The sequence below is a fragment of the Nannospalax galili genome, unplaced genomic scaffold, assembly GCF_000622305.1.
Source record: "Nannospalax galili isolate Female #2095 unplaced genomic scaffold, S.galili_v1.0 scaffold1050, whole genome shotgun sequence".
NCBI classification, from domain to species: Eukaryota; Metazoa; Chordata; class Mammalia; order Rodentia; family Spalacidae; genus Nannospalax; species Nannospalax galili.
Window position 1 is genome coordinate 1,442,961 of NW_008329037.1, and position 22,645 is coordinate 1,465,605.

The 22,645-nt window shown below is 42.7% G+C and overlaps 1 protein-coding gene across 3 annotated transcripts in view; it reads right to left on the reverse strand.

Moving 5' to 3' along the window:
• Positions 1 to 3,001: 3,001 nt before the first annotated feature.
• Positions 3,002 to 22,645, reverse strand: part of Smarcc1 (SWI/SNF related, matrix associated, actin dependent regulator of chromatin subfamily c member 1) — a 128,794-nt gene continuing 109,150 nt past the window's right edge. For 2 of the 3 annotated variants that reach the window (XM_029562282.1, XM_008830731.3), the window contains exons 26-28: positions 20,561 to 20,822; positions 8,557 to 8,733; positions 3,002 to 5,317 (exon numbers count right to left, since the gene is read on the reverse strand). In XM_029562282.1, the coding sequence (XP_029418142.1) occupies positions 5,223 to 5,317; positions 8,557 to 8,733; positions 20,561 to 20,822 (534 nt within the window). In that variant the 3' untranslated portion in view covers positions 3,002 to 5,222. Of the gene's footprint in view, positions 5,318 to 5,598; positions 5,893 to 8,556; positions 8,734 to 20,560; positions 20,823 to 22,645 lie in introns of those variants that run through there. The other variant, XM_008830740.3, reaches the window with a different exon arrangement.

Sequence of the window (22,645 nt, forward strand, 5' to 3'; positions counted from 1 at the left end):
GCTGTCCTGTTTCCACAAAGAAAACCTTCAACACAAAAATATGCTTCTAGAGCTTGAAAAACCAGGGACTTCTATGATGAACAGGCAGAGTTCTCAGGAGCTGGCACTGGCCATTCAGATGGAGTTTTCCTAGACAGAAGTCAGCTGCTTGGGGCTGGAGAGATGGCTCAGTGGTTAAGAGCACACGCTGGCTACTCCTGCAGAGGACCCAGGTTTGATTCCCAGCACCCATATGGCGGTTAACAACCATTTATAATTCCAGTTGCAGGAGATCCAACCTCCTCTTCTGACCTCCAGTGGCACTGGACACACTTACATGCATGCAGGTAATACACTCATACATCTAAAAATAATAAAAAACTAAAGGAAAAAAAAAGTCAGCCCCTCAGATTATCATCTGCAGCCATGACAGAAGTCAGGGATTGCACTCAAGATATCTGATGCAATTATGGCAGACTATTCAGTTCATATTTTACACATTATACAACTCAAGAAATCTGCCTCCCAAACACTGGGATTAAAGGCACATGTGAGCCATCAAGCCCAGCAATTTAGGAACTAATGATTACACTGTCATTACAAAATGCTAGCAGTAACTATACTCTGGTTATCACCCACCATAACTGTAAATGGACTACCTCATTTCCAACTGTGACTTCTGCCTGGCATGGTGGTGCCAGAGGTAGGAGGAGCGCAGTGAAATCGTGGTCAGCCTCAAAAATCAACCACCTGCCCCCAAATGAAAACTTAAAGCAACTGTTAACTTTCTTGCACACAAAGTTCTTCTGTACTTCACAGTAGGGCCTCAAATGTTGACTGAATGAAAGGTCTCATGGAAGTACTATCACACCTTTTCTGGCCCTCACTGGCCAGAAGAGGGTGTGAGGTTCCCTGGAACTGGAGTTAGGGACAATTGTCATGTGGGAATCCACATGACAGGTTTTCTCCAAGAGCAGCCAGTGCTCTTAACTGCTGAGCCATCTCTCCAGCCCCTACCACACCTTTCCTAAAATGTGTGTGCAGAGATGGGAGGACAACTTGTAGGTGTCCACTCACTCCTTCCACTATGTGGGTTTCAGGGAATGAACTTAGATCATCATGCTCAGTGGCAAGCAAGGTCACCTGCTGTGCCACCTCACCTTAAACAGTGGTTCTTAAAGGAAGAACTTTGACCAATGACATCAGTATCCCCTGGGAAACTTTTTAAAAATCTGAAACTTTAGATCCACTGGATCAGCAGCTCACATATTAGTCAAGTGGCTCTATTCCATAGTCAAACTCATTTTTTTTTTTTTTTTTTTTTTGAGACAGGGTGTCCCTGTAGCCGGGAGGTTACTATGTACACCAGGCTGTCCTTGAACTCACAGAGATCTGCCCGTCTCTGGGATTAAAGGTGTCCATCATGATACCTGGTTCAAACTCAATTTTTAAAAAGATCTTATTCCTGTGCATGTTTATTTGTGAACATGTACCATGTGTGTGCCTAATATGGGTTCTGGGAACTGAACTCTGGTCCTCTGGAAGAGTAGCAAATAGCAAATGCTCTTAACCACCTCTCCAGTCCAGTTCAGTTTTTCTTAGTGTCTCATTGTAGCCCATCAAGACCTTTGACTCCCAGTCCTCCTGACCCCTACCCTCCCAAGGGCTAGGCTTAAGGGTTTAGGCTACACAACTAGCTTCATAATTAAGTTTGAAAACGTATTAATTCAGAGAATTTTTAATAAGGATTTGAGCAACTTATTGCCAACTAGTTGACCACACATGCTTAATAAATAAAAAAAAAAAAAAAAAAAAAAAAGAACCCATGGGGCTGGGCGTGGGGGAGCACTCCTTTAATCCCAGCACTTGGGAGGCAGAGGCAGGTGGATCTCTGTGAGTTCAAGGCCAGGCTGGGTTACACAGTCAGTTCCAGGACAGCTGGGGGTACAGGGAGACCCTGTCTCAAAAAAACCAAAAAAAAAAAAAAAAAAAAACCTTAAAAATAATTCATAGTAAGAGCTGGAGTGATGGCTTAGTGATTAAGAACACTGACTGCTTTTGCACAATACCCAAGTTCAGGGGCTTGATGGCTCAGTGGTTAAGAACACTGTTTTTGCAGAAGACCTGGGTTCAAATCCCAGCACCCACATGGCAGCTAACAATTGTCTCTAACTCCAGTTCCAGGGGATCCAACAGCCTCTCTGCCCTCCAAGGGCATTGCACGATATGGGTGCACTTACCTACATGCAGGCAATACACACATACAAAAAAAAAAGACCCAAGTTCAGTTCCTAGAGTGCACACCACAGCTAACACCCATCTCTAATTCCAGTTTCAGGGAATCTGCTGCCTCCTTCTGGCCTCCACAGGCATTGCATGCACATGGTGTATTTACATTCGGGGAAGATAATACACACTAAAAAAAAAAATTAATACTCAAGTTTACAAACCAGTCTTTGATTAGTTTGAAGAGTAACTGCTTCCATCACCCTTTGGAGAGACTAGTAATCACTTGAGACCTAAACAGTTTTAGGTCTTGGCTAAAGACACTTTCATGGTGGACAAAGTGGTTGGCTTCCTTTGCTTTACTGGACCCATAAGCATCTTGGAAACAAGACTTTTTTTCACACAAGGTTTATACCTATGGAGGGAAAAAACTGTCCTTAGAGTAGGTCATGGTCATAGAACCTTCGGCAAGAAAGCCTGCTTTCAACTTGGGGTCATCTAAACTGCATTCTGCCATTCTACAGCTCTTTAGCAAGACCATCTCTCCTCCGAAATCCCAGGATGTTGGGTATCCTTTCCAGAAAACATCCATTCATCTTTCTTCACTTTGAGGATGAAGGCACTCAAATGGGTGAGGTATTCAAAGGCTTGTTCATTCCTGACACAACACAAAATCAGCCAAAAGGCCTTGAGCCAAGAATCCTTAACTGCTAACCAAGACCAGGCCAGACAGAATATTTAGGTTCTTTTATAGGACACCTGATGAAATGGATGAATGCAGAGAATGGGACTAGAATTCAAAAATGGTATTTCATTTATTTGATGAAGAGGGAGATTAAGCCACTTTCATTTTCTTCAAATCTCTCAAAATTCTTTCCCCTCATTTTTCCAAAACAACACAGAGAAACATATTTGTACAAAAACTATGTATTATCCCCCCTGCCCCAAACTGGGTGGCTGTATTACAGGAATGAAACCAGATGAAAGACATGAAAAAAGTCACCACTTACACTGGAGAATTCAGATATTTTTGTAGGTTACCAATACAGTAAAAATATTTCCACTTGGGTCTTTTAATCTGGAAAGTGATCACATTAAAGACCTGAGGTTACACAGAACCACAGTATGAACCAGAATCCCACTCTCTTTCCAGGACTCCAGGAGAAAAGGTGAGCATTTGGAGTAAATTTCCTCTGGGAGAATGGAGGGAAGTAGGGCAAACCCTGGCCCCTTCAGAAGGCACTGGGGTCTTTCAGAGGCAAATGACTAGGAAATTAACTCCAGTAGGAACAAGCTCATTTCCATTTCCACTTCTAGAGTTCAGAACAAACACAGCAAAGGAATATGGTCTTCTTGGTTCCAGTATTCCAGTACTCTGATGGTGACCAGGGCCACCTGTTTAGAGGCAAACCTGAGAGTTTCAAAGGCAAATCTCAACCATAGTTTTATTTTTTTTGCTTTCTGATACTAAGGGAAAAAAGTTATAAGGTGTTTTTATAAACACCTGCCTACACCCTTTCATATGTAAAGCTTTAGAAAATATATAGGAAAAGATATCCAAAGAGATGTTCTACCTCACATTCAAATCGATGAAACTGCTGTTTGAGAAGATGAAGCTCTGCCAAAAACACCTACTTGTTACCCATGGAAGGCCAGGAAAAAGCGAAGCAGGGCAAGCCAATAAAACCAAGAACTCTCAAATCACAAATCAGCAGGGGTAGGTATGAGTTCAAATTAAGGCATTTTTGTGGCTCATCTTCTGGAATGGCACCTCACCTGCTCAGCGTGAGCACTTAAACCTTAAAGCATAATGCTCTGCAGTCAAGTGAGGACCTCAGCAACTTCTCAACAACCCTGTGACAGATGGAATGTGATATCTCAGAAGGGGAAAGGAGAAGGTATGGGAGGCTGTTCCCCTTACTTTTCCAATTCCATTCTGAACCTAAAGTACCGCTTCTAGAAATTCCACTCACCCAGGCTACTGCAAGAGGTAGTTTAGGGACTTGTACCCCCAGCCATCCCAACCAAGTTCCATGAACTGAAATATTTTTATGTTACCTACTTACCGCCTCTCCCCTCTTTCTTAAAGGAGGATTTAAAAAGAATACATATAAAGCAGAGCTGTGGTGGTGGGGTGTGTGTGGAGATGGTATGTGCTTAGGGAGCACTGCCCTAGATTCCTTCAACTATCCTGGCTGAAGTGGAAATTCAAAAGAATGCCACCCCAAATTCCCACCTTCAAAGCTCACAATGCCCTCAGGAAAAACCACACAGCCCCAATCCAGCAAGTCACCTGTATAGAAAACGAGAATGGTGCATTGGGAAAGAGTAGGTGTGTTCAAATGTTTGTGCACACGCTAGGTACAGTGATATGTTCTGCCATGCAGGTGGAGGCCTTAACAGTCCTTGCTAGGGAATGAAACCTCCTTCCCCAGCTCTAATTCTGGTGCATTTTATGTAGGAAAAGTCTTGGGAAACTTTACCAGTAGCACCACTCTTAGCTCAGATAAGCAGAAATAAGGTCACTTATAACGCCTTAAGGTATATCCCCTGTGGCTATCTCCTTCTGCCCATCACTTTTTTCTTTTTCTTTTCTTTTTTTTTTTTTGGTTTCTATTCTCTTAGAATGCTTTCCTTAAAACCAACCATAACAGGAAAAAAGGATAATAATTATAGAGGATTATCCACAGAAGCATAAGGTAAGCAGGGTGTGGGGGGGGTGATGAATATGCTACAGCTGACAGTATCTGCAGATCCATTGCCAACATCCGCCACACAAAGGGAGACACAGGTTATTTTAAAATGACCAAGACAGACGGTCATCACAGACTCCCCACTGAGTGTCAGCTGAGGACCTGACAGAAGTACAAGAGTATAGAGTAGTGGTGAGACATGGGATACAGAACTGGGGCTCTGAGAAGAAAATTCCTGAAAGAAAGCCAAGGAAGCTGAGACACAAGTCTTGTCATCTCCATCTCAGCTTGTGGTAAGTGTGGAGGCTCCCTTTATCTTCCAGGCTAAGGAGTGGCTGAGGCTGGTGGGCCTGGAGCAGGAGGTGGTGGGACCCCATCTGCAGGTGGTGGCGGCGGTTGCTGCTGTGGCGGAGGAGGATCTGCAAACACATCCAAGGTAACTCGTCATTGCTGGAAACACAGGGGCTTGGGGAAAAGGCCATTCAATGGGAAAGTGACAGGAGTAATTTTCTTTGTGACAGACAAGCAACATGGCCTAAGTGGCATTGCTAACATTGAGTTCCCAATGGTCAAGTGCACATGAACCTCTCAGCTGCTGCTTGTGTTGCTCACCATACCCCAGAGATGGTAGCAGGAGGCCTCTGAAATCACCCTACCCTACTTGAAGGCCCACTCATTCCAAGAATCACTCCAGACTTTTTAGAACATAATTGTATTTTCATTTTATTGTAATCTAATTATTCTAATTGTATTTCACCAATTAAATAATAAGTGCTTTGTGAGCTAATTCTGTGTCTTTATCTTTCTTTATTCCATGGTGTCTAGCCTAGCTGGGCACAGGAGAGATTATCCAATAACTTCTTGTTGATTAACTGTTTCCACCAGGGCCAGAGAACTTCACTGAGGCAGCTGTTGACAAGCTGGATAGTCTTGGGAGGCCCTCATAGCGCCTCAACTGCAGTCCTTGGATTTTTGGCCCAAACTAGGTCAGGTCCTGAAGGGAACAATTAGTGTGAGTGTCTGGGCTCTTTCCTACTTTATCTGCTTTAGTGTAAGAACTCTAGAGATCATTTAATCGAAGGTTTAAAAACAAAACAAACAAACAAAAAACCTCTAGATCTTGCCAGAAATGAAAATATATGAAACAAAGTTCATCTTTGCTCATCAGTCATCCACCCAACCTTACTCCCAAGAGGTTGTCACCAAACCTCTAAAGCTCTTCAAAGCATTTTGAAGCCCCATCACCTCATCCCGTGTTATCTTTAGTGAAAGAAACTAAAGTGGGAAGGGAAGCAACTCATGCAGTGTGGCCTGCCCAGTGCCTAGAGCCAAGCCAGAAACTCAGGTTCTCAAAAGACCCCATTTATGGCAGAGGACTATCTGAAATACTCCACGTTCTCAAGGTACTCCTCTGAGGACCCTTCAGGGTAGAGTCCTGGTATCACAAATCACAGAGAACAATAACAAAAACCAATGATACTAACTATGTACCAGAAATGGCAAACTGGGTGAGCTCTCTTGGAAGGCTAGCTTGTCTGCTCTCGATATGGCTTGGCAAGCATTTCTTGCCAAGAAAGAACTATCCACTGGACTATAATATTTGACTACAAGCCTCAAGGGAAATCAGTTTTTTTTGTTTTCCAAGAATAATATAGTGCATTCAAAGTATTTTCTAATCTCGTGTAACTTTTATTTTAATTAATTAACATTTCTCTGGACATGTTCTTATGTGTGGATGGGTATGTGTATACATCAGAAGAGTATTTCTACCATGAGGATTCCAGGGACTGAACTCAGGTTGTCAGGCTTGGTTAGCAAGTGCTTTCACCTGATTGAGCCATCTTATTGGCCCCCTCCTGTAACTTTTACTAATCCTATCAAACTTAACCTTTTCTTCCATCTCCTTCCTTTTTTATTTAAGGAAGAATGAGCTTATTCTGAATCACAGTCCTAGGACGCAAGTCCAACATGGCAGGGAAGTCATAGCAGCAGGAGCTTAAGGCAGCTGGTTGCTTATACTGTATCCATAGTTAGGAAATGAGAGAGAGAGGAATGCTCCTAAGGGCCAAGGATTCTTACATCACTTATTCTATATGGTGAAGACACTAACTTCTGGTCACATATATAAACTTATTAATAAATCAAGGATTACAGCAGGATTCTTCTCGTTAAGCATGTCTGCAGGATTTGGAGGCAAAAATGGGGCAGGGCAAGGGACTATGGGGTTAGTGAACTGGCCTCTGAACACAAGGTTATACAGATGCTACTGAGCTGCACCAGGGTTGTCTCTATCTCATACTCCTTTATCAATACAGTTCCTGAACCTTTCTCTTCCTTGAGTCTATGTAGCCATGACCAAAGTTATCAAGAATGGCTAAAAGAACTTGTTATTCTTTCTCTAAACTAGGCTCCCCCCTTTCTTGCCATTACCACTTTGAACCTTGCAGCATTAAAATTATTGTAGGATGGGCCGGGCATGGTGGCACACGCCTTTAATCCCAGCACTTGGGAGGCAGAGGCAGGCGGCTCTCTGTGAGTTCAAGGCCAGCCTAGTCTACATAGTGAGTTCCAGGACAGCTGGGGCTACAGAGAGACCCCGTATCTAATGAATAGCTGTTGAAATTCAAACCAGGCAGGAGTAAGAAAGAACTATCACACTGACTTCCCCACAGACTTCAGTACTAAGTGAACCATAGTTTCACACTGAAAGTAGTGATCAAAAATTCATCTTCTGGGGCTAGAGAGATGGCTCAGCAGTTAAGAACACTGACTGTTCTTGCAGAAGACCCGGGTTCGAATCCCAGCACCCATATGGCAGCTAACAACTGTTCTTAACTCCAGTTCCACGAGATCTGACAGTCTCTTGTCCTTCGTGGGTACTGCACAACATGGGGTGCACTTACCTACATACAGGCAATGCACACATACACATAAAATAAAAATAATAAAATATTTTTTTTAAAAATTCATCTTCCAAGCTGGTGTGGTGGCCCATACCTTTAATCTCAGCACTTGGGAGGCAGAGGCAGGTGGATTGCTCTGAGTTCCAGGCCAGCCTGGTGTACATAGTGAGTTCCAGGTCAGTTGGAGCTACAGGGAGACCCTGTCTCAAAATGGAGGAAAAAAAAAATTCTTCCAGGTGCTGGAGAGATGGTTCAGCAGTTAAGAATACTGACTGCTCTTGCAGGACCCAGGTTCTGTTCCCAGTACCCACATAGCTAGTAACTGTCCATAACTCCAGTTCCAGGAGATTCAACACCCTCTTCTGGCCTCCACAGGCATTGAATGCACAGGAGCACTTACATACACGCAGGCAAAACATTCATAAACTCTTTTAATCCCAGCACTCAGGAAGCAGAGGCAAGACTGCTCTATATAACAAGTTCCAGCCAGCTGTGGCTATAGGGAGAACTTGTCTCAAAAAGAACCTCCCCCAAACCCCCCACTTAGTTGAGGGGGGGATATGATAAAAATACAAAGAATCCACAAAAACCAAACCAAAACAAAAAAAACAACCAAAAAACCACCTTTCAGGACTCACCATCAGAGGCTGCACTACCTATGTGTTTGCTATACCCCATGGAAAGAACAAAGCCTTCTGCCTCATCTGCAGACCACAAAAGACTCTGGGGAAACATCTTCCCTCTGTGCTACTTACACATGCCATTTGGTGCAGGGAGAGGTACCCGGGGTCCTAAGATGCTTCCAGGCATTGGAGGCATACCAGGAGGAGCAGGGCCACTCCCAGTGGGGTGGATGTTGGCTGCCACAGTGGGAATCATACGGCCTGGCATGGGCTGCCCAGGCATCATGGAGCCTGGGCCTGGTATCTGACCTGTGGAGGGAGATTTAAATTACTGTTAAGTATAACAAGCAATGGGTTTTTTTTTTTAAAAAAAAGGGATCAACTCAGTGTCCACCATTACTACATACAGATGAACACCCACTTGACTTCAAACACCAATAGAACAATAATCTGTAGTTACATCTGCGATTGGCTTTAAAATTATTTTTCACATTTCCTTATTTTGTGTGTGTGTGTGTGTGTGTGCGTGTGTGTGTCTGTCTGTCTGTCTGGAACTTGCACGCGCAAGTGTACATATGCCAAGGCATGCATGTGGAGATCAGAGGACAACTTGAAGGTCAGTTGGGTATGTGGGCTTTCAGGACTGAACATAAGATCATTCAGTTTAGTGACAAGCTCCCTACCCGCTGAACCATCAAGAGCCCTAAGATCAGCTTTTTATTCATTTGTTTATTTTTACAGCTTGGGGCAAGTATGTTGAGTGACTTTTCTCAATTTTAGCAAAGGCAAGGAATTACAGGGCTGGGAATGTGGCCCATTTGGTTAGAGTGCTTGCATAGTAAGTTAAAGGTTGTCAGTTTAATCCTGAGCATCACATAAATAGGGTGTGGTGGTATATACCTGCAATCCCAACACTTGGAGAGTTGGAAGTGATTTTAAGGAAATCTTTGGCTACAAAGACTTTGAGGTAAGTCTGGGATACATGAGACCCTGTCCCCACCAAAAAACAAAAGAGCACACAACAAAAAGGAAGAAATTACAATGAAAGCATCCCCCCAAAAGAAAACATTCGTTTTGGTTAGTTTGAGTCAACAGTAAACTGTCACATCCTTTCAAGGACATACAATGCCAAACCATAGGTCACAGAGAATGGAGAGAACAATTTTAACAGGAATTGGTTCACAGGAAGTCACCACTAAAAAAAGATTCTAATTTCAATGCCAAAATATCATCCTTGCCTCCCTGGGGGTGGAGGGAATCTCTCCCTGGGTGCTGTACAGGGCTAGCCTCTGAGCCAAACCACCATCTTCAGGAGTTTATCTGTGATGGCTTTCAAAGATCCTCACAGGTGTCCCCTCATAGAGGAGGGGCAGGGATGCACATGGGATTCTCACTTTAATATCCAGTCACTCTGGCCAACCCAATGTATACAATTCTGCCCTAATGGTACATGGTCTCAGGAAAGGGCTAGAATATATAGGTTGGGGAAAACTAGGGGAAGACTAAGGGAATGGAGCTCCATCTATATGGCTATGGGGAAACCATCATCCATGCTGGGTGCAGACATTCCAGTGTAGCCTTTGTGGGGGAGCACCCAAACTTCTCGTATATGTTCTATAAGTAAGCCTAATAAAGTCATCTTGGTTTGTTGTTGGGACCTTGGGGGAGAAGGGAAGATGTTGTCTGCATTTCCTTCACCCAAAGAAAGGAATTTTATTGACACTAGGGAACCCAAGAAGTACTGGCCTGACAGAATCACAGGTAGCAGTAGGTTGGAGTGGGAGGAATGGGGCGAATGGAATGGTATAGACAACTTCATCTCTTCCCAGTGTTTTTACATTAATGACAGGAAACAGAACAAATAAAGTGTCTATTCATTCACTTGCATAATCAAATCTTCAAAACTGCCATCAAACTTTTGCTGGTAGCACTCTTGTGATGAAAGGGGAACCAAGTATTAGAGTAACAGAACCTAACTGATCAATGAGTTCCTGCAGCCTCCAGCTACCAACTTCAGCCTGGACAGAGCCTTAGAAAACAGACAGGAGTCTGTGAAACATGTCTTTACATGGAAGCTAGAGTCAATACTGGGCAAGGGAGAAACAAGCAAGAACCCTCCAGGTGCATGCTCATCTGAATAACATGATGTATGACTGTTCAAAATCACTTCACATGGGACAGAGTTTCACAGCCTGATTCTAAAGTATGGACTGCTAAAAGTCATGGGCTCAAATGGCATCCCAGTCAGTAGCCAACAGTTTCATCCTCAGTAAGAAAAATATAGAGAAGTAGCCTGCACAGTCCACAGTCCCTTCTACTTCATCCTCAGATATGTGTTCCTGGACAATGACAGTTTCCTGAGTATGCTGAGCAGCTATCCACTTTAACTGTGTGTAACTAGGGCAACTATACTATTGTTAGTTTTAAAACTGTGCTTTATATTTCACCAGTTCCTCCAACATGCTTGTGAGAGGCAGAGACAGTATTTTCATCTTATAGGGAGTAAAATAAAGCTCAGAAAAATCCAAAGATGACCCCATCCCAGGGTCTATGTAGCCCAGGCTAGTCTTGAACCTCCTGTCTGAGCCTCCCAAGTGCTAGGATTACAGGTATGTATGTGGTTCCAAAAATTTCATTTGGAACACAGCAGGGAAAATAATAAAATATAACCACATTTTCTAACTCGGAGTCCAATTTTCTTCCGACCATATTACGGCTTTCCTCAAATCACACAGTTCACATGAAAGGATTTAACACAGTGGCTAGCCTTTAAAAAAATAAAAATAAAGTGAGACCCTATTTTATACTCCACAATTTTTTTTTTTTGTCTTTTTTGAGACACAGTCTCCTTGCAGCCCCAGCTGTCCTGGAACTCACTATGTAGACCAGGCTGGCCTCAAACTCACAAAGATCCGCCTGCCTCTGCTTCCCACCTGCTGGGACTAAAGGCGTGTGTCACCACGCCTGGCCAACAAACAATTTTTAAAATAACAAATATATATGCTATTCCAAAAATCATGTTTTCTTCACTATATCACAGCTCTAAGATCACTATGTTTTCTTCAATAATGAAAAACCTTTTTTTTAGTACCTTATACAAATGAATGGCAAATCTGAAATCAGGTTCCAATATTCAAAATAGTATATACAAGACTGGAGAGATGGCATGGTGACTAAAAAGATGTACTGCTCTTGCAGAGAACCCAAGCTGAGCCACGTCAGGTGGCTTATAATTCCTTGCAACCCAGCTCCATGGGGATCTGACACCTCTGGCCTCCATGGGTAACTGCACTGACATGCACATACACCCCCCAATACACATTATTTAAAAATAAAAATCTTTTAAAATCATATACAAATATTTCAAAACTGGGAAACTTAAAAAAAAAATCTTCAGCCAGGTGTGGTGGCACACACCTTTAATCCCAGCACTTGGGAGGGAGAGGCAGGAGGATCTCTGTTGAGTTCAAGGCCAGCCTGGTCTACATAGTGAGTTCCAGGACAGCTGGGGCTACAGGGAGACCCTGTCTCAAAAAGACAAAAAACAAAACAAAACAAAAAAACTTCAAGTATTTTGGTATTTTGGTTGCTGTTCAATCTGCATTAGTTGGATGGCAGCCCAAACACATAAATATCCCAATAGCTCTACATTCCCAGTCCAAATTTATTTTTTTAAATTTCATTCATCATTTTTATTTTATGTGTATGCATGTACTGCCTGCATGTAGGTTAAGTGCACCCGTGTCGTGCAGTGCCTGTGGAAGACAGAAGAGGCTGCTGGATCCCCTGGAACTGGAGTTATGGGCAGCTGTTAGCTGCCATGTGGGTGCTTGGAATCGAACCCAGGTCTTCCACAAGAACAGTCAGTGTTCTTAACCACTGAGCCATCTCTCCAGCCCCCCCACCCCGTCCAAATTTCTATGGTTTTATTTTAATTAAAAACATTTATTTATGCTGGGCATGGTGGCACACACCTTTAATCCTGGCACTTGGAAGGCAGAGGCAGGTGGATCTCTATGAATTCAGGGCCAGCCTGGTCTACATAGCAAGTTTTGGAAGCTGGGGCTACAGGAAGAACCTGTTTTAAAAAAAGTATATATGTTATATGCTTGAGTGTTTTGCATGCATGCATGTAATGTAAGTGCACCCACGCATGCCCATGTAGACCAGAGAAGGCTTTAGGTTCCCTGGAGTTAAGGATATTTGTTAGCTCCTATGTGGATGATGGGAACTTAACTCTTAACTGCTGAGCCATCTTTCCAACTCCAAATTTCTATTGTTTTAAGTCATCAAGTATGTGATAAATTTATTATGACTGCTCCAGGAATCTATGTGCAAAACATCTACTATGCTCTAGACACTTTTTTAAGAGTTTTTTAAGCCGGGCGTGGTGGCGCACGCCTTTAATTCCAGCACTCGGGAGGCAGAGGCAGGTGAATCTCTCTGAGTTCAAGGCCACCCTGGTCTACATAGTGAGTTCCAGGACACCTGGGGCTAGAGAGACCCTGTCTCAAAAAGATCAAAAAGTTTTTTAAGCATTGATTTATTTGATCCCAATAAGGCTGTTTTCCCCACTTGGGAAAGGGAAAGACATGAAGACCAAGTAAATCACTGAACATTGTAAAGCACAGAAATGGGTAAGCACAGATCTGATGTACTTGGCTCCAGACATGGTGCTTCTAACCACAGTGCACCTACAAAGGTCTAAGCTCCTTTTCAACAGGTACCCTAAGACACAGTAATGTAACCCACTCCAACCTCAACTGATGGATCAGTGATGTCATACTGAGCTCTTCAAAGCAACAGTGACTAATTGTGTATTCTATCAGAGAAAAAGCTATTCAAGAAACAATCTGGCAGAATGACACAGACTTGACAAATTGATGTCTATCTATCACACACTAGAATGAGCCCAGGGGTTCTACTCTTATGCCAAACATTACTATTTCCAAATTCAGGATCAGTGGCCCATTTACTTGTATCCCTGTATCTCTGTGGAAATAACCTATGATAACAAACTTTTGGAGTTTCTCAAATTTCTAAGATGAATAACACAAACACAAATTTGAAGGCATGTCTCCTTGGAATGGATGATAACATAAAGAAAGGGCTAGAGGTAAAAAGAATTATTTCTGTTTCTGAAATTCAACTAGGCTGGCAGGACAGCAAGCCCCAGGAATCCTGTTTCCACCTTTCCAGCCCTGGGATTATAGTGTGCACTGCCACACTTGTCTTGTAGGGAGTGTCAGACTTAATGCAAACCCTTTCAATGACTGGGTCACCTCCCCAATTCCAGGAAAGGTGATTTTGAAAGATCAAATCCCAAGTGGAAATAAAGAGTCCTGGAATGAGGACAAAAACCAATGTCTTGTCTGTCTATACGAAAAGTAAAGATCCTTGTGGTTTTTTGTGGTATTTGATAAAGGTATTATTACCACTTTAAAAAACATGTTAAGTCTGAAGGTACTCCTGTTAATTCTTACAAGCCTGAAGGAATATGGCCCAAACAAATGGGCAATGCCCTGGAAAGTCATCATCAAAGAAAATACCGCTGAGAAAATAAAGGTCATGCATATACTGTCCCCTTAAATGCAAGCATTTCTTTCCTTGGGAGGGAGAGAGAGGTGGGAAGTAGGGGGCAGGGAGGAGCAGAGAGAAGAGAGAGGACAGAGGAGAACAGGGAGAGGGGAGAAGGAGAGAGTGCAAGAGCTTCAAAACAGCAGTGGCAAAGCACAGGATGGTGGGAGTCTGACCTACATACAAGCGATTTTTAAACAGCAGGCATCTGAAGTCTGGAAAAATGGAAAGGTTTGCTAAAATTAGATTTAGCTAGTAGAAAAACCCCTCAATTTCTCACGTTTATTAGATCTTTTACTAAAGCCTTACTTACACCTATCATGTTTAGTGGAATATTAGTTAAGGATTTTATTTTTAATCATTGGAAAGAGCAAGGAGAGGGAGAAAAAAAAATCAAGTGGGGAGAGGAAACCTGTGAATATCTAGTCTTGAGCACATGTCATGCATCCATTTCTATGCATAGACATCCTCTGGCTGAGTCCCCAGGAGAACAGAAATAACACAATTGGGGCCAAGTGAGGGGAAGCCCAGGCTCCTCAGAGAAGGTTTCTTCTCCACAGCAGCTTCTAGGGGAGCCTGCCACAGATGCTCTTTGTTAAACACTAGGCCTTCACTGTTCTCTTTATGAGAGCAACCTGCTACTCCAGGAAAGTAGGATGGCAGCCTTGTTATCATATGGCACAAGCAGGACTAGAAGTATCACACTTTACAAAACTAGGCTGATGTGTTGGGTGATTCCTTCTCACTTTTTTGGGAGGTGCTGGTGATGGAACCCAGGGCAGAGGGCAAGCTACGTAAGTGTGCTACCAGCACCACATTCTGAGGCCATACCACGCAAACTTCTACCCTTATAAAAATACATGGTTACTAATGCGAAAACTATAGACGTATAAATTGACATGTTCTTTCAGCTTTGCTTTTCACACACATAGACTCTGCAATTCAGACAGCTTGCTTGAGATCCAGGCAGATTTGGAAAGAAAAAAAAAAAAAATCAAGGGAGACCCTGTCTCAAAAAGACCAAAAAAAAAAAAAAAAAAAAAAAAGAAAGAAAAAGTAAACGAAAATTAATGGAGAGTCAATTGCCACAAACCCAGGGGGTGGAACTCACCATTGCATTTATATTTTATCCTTTTGACTCAACTCAATGACAGGGAATCTTTCTTTGGACTGTACCAAGACCCTTGAAGTCCTGTCCACATCAGCTTCAAAAGGACCCAAGAAGGCAGAGGGTAGTACCCTTTGTGTTTAATAAGCAGCACACTAAATGACCTAGCAGTCACTGCCCAAGCTACTCTCAACTGTGATCATCTATGTGCTTTGTTGGATACCACAATTCAGGGCATAGTTGAGAAACACAAATAGATGGGCTCATAATTGGTTGCTGGGCCAGTAAGATGGCTCAGTGGGTAAGGGCACTTGCTGGAAAGTCTTTGACCCCTGAAACCCACATGGAGGAAAGAGAGAAAAAAACTTTGAGAAATTTTCCACTGACCTCCACACATGTGACGTGACACACATACACACCCATACATGTGCACAAACAGGCACACACAAAGTAAGTGGGGAAAGAAAGATTAGTATAATGCTAAACAGCATGTGCCACATCACAGGTAGAACCAGTTAAGCCTGTAGTCGAGGAATCATTTGATACTATTTTATAGCTTAAGAGAAGAGGGACAATGCAGAGCTGGGAATTTGTTTCAAGTTTGGCAAAATGTAAAGGTGGTCTAAACCACATATAATTTTTTGGACTTTCAGTATGGTAGTAAGAAACCGACTTGGTATATTTGACCAGAGATAGGAACAAAACCTCTTAAAAATCTGGAGTTCCCTAATGAGTTGGGAACTATAAACAGTAAAAGCCAAAGAAGCCAGAGAGAAACATAAAAACAGGGGTCCTGCACTTGAATGAATTAAAGGCTGGTGGCAATAGGAAGTGCTGCAGAGGCAGAAAAATCAAACCAAATGGAACCTGTACACAGGTGCAAGTTTACACAAGCTACTCTGATACCCAGGCTCATCTGTGTTGACAGCCTAGGAGATGTGTAGCATTGAACTTTTTTTTTTTTTAATTGAGACAGGATATTGTGACGGACCTAAAGCTTTTGGAGACCCTCCTGCCTCTAACTCCCAAATGCTGGGATTGCAGGTGTGTGCTATCATACCAGGCTGCACTGATAATTGAATGGATTCTATCACACGGGTACTCATGCACAGCAAGCACTCCTAACAACTGAGCCATCTCTGCAGCCTGATGGGAACTTTCAAAGCGAAAAATTACGAATCCTAAAAAGCCAAAAAGCTGGACCAATTTATCACTCAGCAACCAGTCTGTCTTGACCCCCTTTCACAGTTACATGGTCATTCACACACTGGTTTTTCCTGGTCATTCACATAAGTTCTGGCCAAATATCAAAACAACAGTCAGCTAACTTGAAAATTACTTTTAGGTTCTAATGCAAATGCTGTGATCTATTATATTTTTGTCTTTGATTATTTGGGGGGGGGCATGTCTTTTTGAGACAGGGTCTCCCTGTAGCCCTAGTTGGCCTGGAACTATGTAGACCAGGCTGGCCTCAAATACACAGAGATCAGCCTGCCTCTGCCTCCTAAGTGCTGGGACTACAGGCGTGCACCACCATGCCTGGCTTTATTTTTTACTTAAAAATTTACTTATTTTTACTTTATATGTATGAGCGCTTGTCTGCAATGCAATGTTGGTGGAGGTCAGAAAAGGGCACTGGATTCACTGGAACTGGAGTTAACCACTATGAGAATGCTGGCCCACGCTCTTAACCACGGAGCCATCTCTCCAGACCTTTTTCTTTCTTTCTTTTTTTTTTTTTTTTTTGGTTTTTTTGAGACAGGGTCTCCCTGTAGCCCCAGCTGTCCTGGAACTCACTATGTAGACCAGGCTGGTCTTGAACTCACCGAGATCCGCCTGCCTCTGCCTCTGCTGGCGGGATTAATGGCGTGCGCCACCATGCCTGGCCCAGGCTGGCTTCAAATTCATGATCCTCCCCTTTTTATTTCCTGAATACTGGGATTGATTATAGGTATGCCAAACCACACGCAGCCAGTTAATTTTTCTCTTATTACTATTATTAGCAGAATTGTTGTTGAGACAAAGTCTCACTATTTAACCTTGGCTGGTCTGAAAATTGCTATGTAGATGAGACTGGCTATCCACTTACCTGTCTCAAGTGCAACCATGTACTGCCACTGTGCCCAGTTTATCAGTGAACTTTTCTAATACTCAAAAAATGTTAGATGGAAAGAATTTGCTCTAGTTTGCTTTTTGTTGCTGTGCTAAACACCATAACCAAAAGCAACTTGGGGAAAAAAAGGTTTATTTTAGTTTACAATTCCAAGTCCTGATCCACACAGAATGCAGGAAAAAGAACTTGAAGAGGAAATCATGGAGGAATGCTGCTTACTGGCTAGCTCTCTGGCTCATGTTCATTAACTAGCTTTCTAACACAGTCAAAGACCACTTGACAAGGGATGGTAACTGCCCACAACAGTGGTCAATGTATACAGTGCCCCAAAGACAAGTCTAGAGGCCAATTGATGTAGGAAATCTTTCAATTGAGGTTTCCCCTTTTCAGGTTGACTCTAGATTGTGTCAGGCTGTAAACAAAACCTAACTAGGTAGGCTGGAGAGATAGCTCAGCAGTTAAGACCACCGGTCCTCTCGCAAAAAACTTGGGTTCAATACCCAGCACTCACATAGTAGCTAGTAACTGTCCACAACTCTAATTCCAGGGAACCAAAACCCCTTTTGTAGCCACCATGGGCATTAAACACATAGGTGTATTTAAATATATGCAAGCAAAACACTTATACACATAAAAATAAAAATTTATAATTAAAAAACCAAAACCAAGTAACCAGGGGCTGGAGAAATGGTTCATTGGTCAAGAATGCTTGCTATTGCAGAGAACTTGAATTCAGTTCTCAGGAGCCACAATGGGCAGTTCACAACTGTCTGTAACTCCAGTTACAGGGATCTGATGCCCTCTTCTGGCTTCCACAGGCACTCATATATATATGAACATATATACACGACAGAAACATGCACATAAAAAAATTAAAGATGGACATGAGCGCTGAGGGTCCTTTCATATATGCAGGCGAACACCTATACACATGAAAAAATTTTCACTATTTTTAAATTATGTGTATATGTGTGTGTATGTTTTTGCACATGAGTAAAAAACAGGGCTGCTGTGAGTGCTGCAAATTGAACTCAAGTTCTCTGGAAGAGCAGTATGAGTTCTTAACCACTGAACCATCTCCCCACTGACCTCCCTTTTTTGGAGACAGAGTCTCACTATGTAGCCCTGGCTGGTCTGGAACTGACTATACTTTGAACTAACAAAGAACCTCCTGCCTCTGATTCCTGATTTTCAGGATTAAAGGTGTGTGCCACTATGCCCGGCATAATAGCTATTTTCAATCAACTCATTTACTGGCACTATCTCACTAGGAAAATAGCTGCATCTAAGTCCTCTGTGAAATGCCTCTCAGCCCTCTGGCACAGGAGGCAGCATCATGGCATTGGCTTCACTTTGGAATCAGATGGAGCTCAGTGTGACTCCTGGCTTCACCAAGGCTATGTGGCCTTACAATGTGATCAGATCTTCAACAATAAAGTAACAACAAGAAGTGAAATGGTGCAAGTGAAGAGCAAGGTGGCCTAACACTGTTTATCAACAGAAATTTTTTTTTTTGTCTTTTTGAGACAGGGTCTCCTTGTAGCCCCAGCTGTCCTGGAACTCACTATGTAGACCAGGCTGGCCTCGAAATCACAAAGATCCACCTGCCTCTGCCTCCCAAGTGCTGGGATTAAAGGCGTGTGCCACCACACCCAAAGTATAGTCTCAATACATAGCCCACACTGGCCTAGAGCTTGTTATGAAGTTGAGACTGGCCTTGTTAGAAGCTGAAATTACAAGCAAGAAAACTGTGCCTAGTCAAGGAGCTGAATTTTGAAATGACTGTGTTGAAAATTACTTTAAATCTGTGCTGTTGAGATTTCCTGACTGCAATTTAATAGGGGTATATGAGAGAAAGAATTACTATACCTCCATTTTTAAATAAAATCAATAAAGTTACATAAAGTAATTTTGGGTTGTGAAAAAAAAAAGATTCATGTTGAGATCACAAGCTGTCAGATGTTAACTTTACATGCAACCATGGCTAATCAGGTATGTCTGAATATTTCAATAAAGTATTCAGAAAGCTGTTCTCTGAGGGAAGTCAGGTGTTAGGGACTTTCTGCGGCTTCCAAGAACTACCCTATATTTATCTTTGCTGGCTTCCTTTGCATAACCTTGGTCAGAATATCTGCATTCTACTCCAAAAAGTGCAAATTTTGGCTCTGAGCAAGAACTTACACAATGTAGAATTCCAAATGGCACAAATTGATAGGATAACTACTAACAAAGCAATGTATATAGAATTACTATGCTGGGTAGCTTTACTTGTCGCCTTGACACACCTGGGTAAAAGTAGCCTCAAATAGGGAATTTCCTCTATTGGAATGGCCTGTGGCCATGTCTTGGGGTATTTTCTTGATTGCTGAGTGATGTGCACCACTGTGGTCAGTGCCACCCCTGGGCAGGTGGTCTTATATTGCATAAGAAAGCAGGCTGAGCAAAGACCATGAAACCAAGCCAGTAGGAAGTGTTCCTCCACAGCCTGTGCTTCAGCTCCTGCCTCTAGGTTCCTGCCCAGAGTTTCTACCTGGGGCTCCCTCAGTGATGAACTGTGACCTGGGAGATGTAAGCCAAATAAACTGTTTCATCTCCAAGTTAGCATTGGTCAAGAATGTTTTTGTCACAGCAATCAAAGGCAAACTAGAACAATTACCTCACGTCCCTTAGAAAAAAAATTAAAAATGGTAGAAACATAAATGAGTCATAAATAAGTCATGAAAGTTAACATTTTCTCTGATGACAGTATATAAGACAATCTAAGAGTAGATCGCCAAACTTGTTGCTAGGGCTCAGCAGACAGACTGGCCTGGAAATCACAATCATTCTACCTATGCCTTGTGAATGCTGAGATGATGGGCAAATATACTTAGCGTATGGTTAAATAAAATATACTGCACATTCAGAGCCCTGTCTACTCAAAGAAAAAGTATCTAATGGAGAGGACTATGGAAAGAGAACAGGATTTATATGATGATACAGCCAGATATTAGCCTATGATTCTGTACATGACAAATAGAGAAGTTCAACTGGTTTTATAGAAAACCAGCCCCTTGGGACTGGAAAGATGGCTCAGTGGTTAAAAGCACCGTTGTTCTTGCTTAAAACTCAGGTTTCAATCCCGCACCCACATGGCCGCTAATAACCATCTGTAACTCCAGTTTCATGGGATCTGACACCTTCTTCTGTCCTTTGAGGGCAATGCACTACATGGGTGGCACTACCACACATACACAAAGAGTAAAAATAAAAATCTCAGCTCCAGCAAGGTTAACCTCTCTGATGATCTGTGTTATAGGATGGATACATTTTTTCAGTGAACAAAGCTTTCCTCTTACCTGGCTGGGGAGCATGGGGCGGAGGCATCTGATGGTGCATCAGAGGGTAAGGAGGGGGTTGCTGATGAGGCAACATGCCAGGGTGCCCTGCTGTTCCAAGGGCAGCCAGAGCAGGTCCTCCTGAGTGCTGGTGTCCTTGCTGAGGGTTCTGGCCATGTTGCTGCTGTTCCATTTGTTGTCGGGCTCGTAACTCAGCATATTTCAGTTGCTCCATGTGAAAGTTCTGGCGTTCAGTAAGCAATTGCTGCCTCTGTTGTTCTAGCTGTTTAAAAAAAAAAAAAAAAAGGGATGAGAAATGCTACCACGAGAGGATCTGAGGACTGGCTGACACACAAGGCATCTACACTGTCACAGAGGAACAGTCTCCTTGCTAACTGCAACACCTACAGCAAGAAGAAGGAAGTATAGTTCCTTTTAGATAGCCATGACCATCACCAGGGATGTCCCTAGGTTTAGTCTATAACCCACCCACAGCAATAGAGCTAATACCTTATGGAGCTACTTAGGACAGATTGGGAGGCTTCCAATTTATTTGATGATTTTTTTTTTTTTTTGAGACAGGGTCTCCCTGTAGCCCCAGCTGTCCTGGAACTCACTATGTAGACCAGGCTGGCCTTGAACTCACAGAGATCCGCCTCCTCTGCCTCCCAAGTGCTAGGATTAAAGGCGTGAGCCACCACACCCGGCTGATGACTATTTTTATCTATCTATCTATCTATCTATCTATCTATCTATCTATCTATCTCTATCATCTATCTATCATCTATCTATCATCTATCTATCATCATCTATCTATCTATCTATCTATCTATCTATCTATCTATCTATCTATCTATCTATCTATCTATCTATCTGGTAGGCATGCGCCACCATGCCTGGCCCAATATTTTTATTATCTTTATTTTATGTGTATGAGTGTATTGCCTGCATGTATGTGAGTGCACCTGCATCATGCAGTGCCACAGAGGTCAGAAGAGGGCTTCGGATTACCCTAGAACTGGAGTTACAGACAGTCACCATGTTGGTGCTGGGAACCAATCCTGGATCCTCTGCAAGAGCAGCCAGTGTTTTTAACCTGCTAAGCCCCTATTATTACTATTTGGGGGATAGAGTCTTGGTATAGGTCTCAGTGACCTGGTGTTGCTCAGGTCGCCCTTAAGTTACTGAGAGCAAGTACTTCTCTGGACTTAGGACTATAGACAGGTGCCACTGTGCGGGATAGGCCTGTACATATGCCAACGTTTCAAGCCTATCTAACTTTCCCAGGTGTTTTTTTTCTGGATGCCATCCATTTGGTTACTGTCTATCTTAAAATATAATAGCAAAGTTAAATCTTTTATATGAGTTGACATGGTCTTAGCAAACACACTTTTCTATCAAGAACTTTGGAATTGCATTGCAAAACTTAGCTTTTAAAAACTCAAAATTACATTGGGCGACACATTCACAGAATATCTTCTCACTGCTTAGGTACAATGCTGCAGGAATCTTGGTCAACTCTCATTTCGCGCCCACACATCTGAGACAGCATGACAGTGTCTGACTGGGTCTTCAGGGCTAAGAAATGAAAGCAACCTAGTGTCCCTGACAAATGGATAATGAAAATCAGTACATTTCTATAATGGAGTTCTACTTGGCAACAAAGATGAAATCATGAAATTACCAGGTAAATGGATGGAACTAGAAACTGTTATACTAAGTGAAGTAACACAGACTTAGAAAAACAAATGACGTATGTTCTCCCTCATTTGTGGATTTTAGCACCAGGGCCTTATATGTGGGTATATATTCTGATGCAACTGCAGACCCAGGAAAATGGAACGGAACCCTGGAGGTAAAGGGAAAGAAGGACCCTGAGAGAGAGGGACAGCAGACGACAGATGTTACCAAGACTGAAATGTGGGTAAAGGGGAAGGGGAGATGGGGGGGGACAGGTATTATCAAGAGGAAAATGGGGGAAATAGGGGCACTTTAACTGGAGATGGAAGAGGGAGGATCAGACAGGGAAAGATAAAGGAGACACAAATATTGCTTAGCTGGTGTAAAAAACCAGAGGGGTGGAGGTGGGGGCTGGAGATGGCTCAA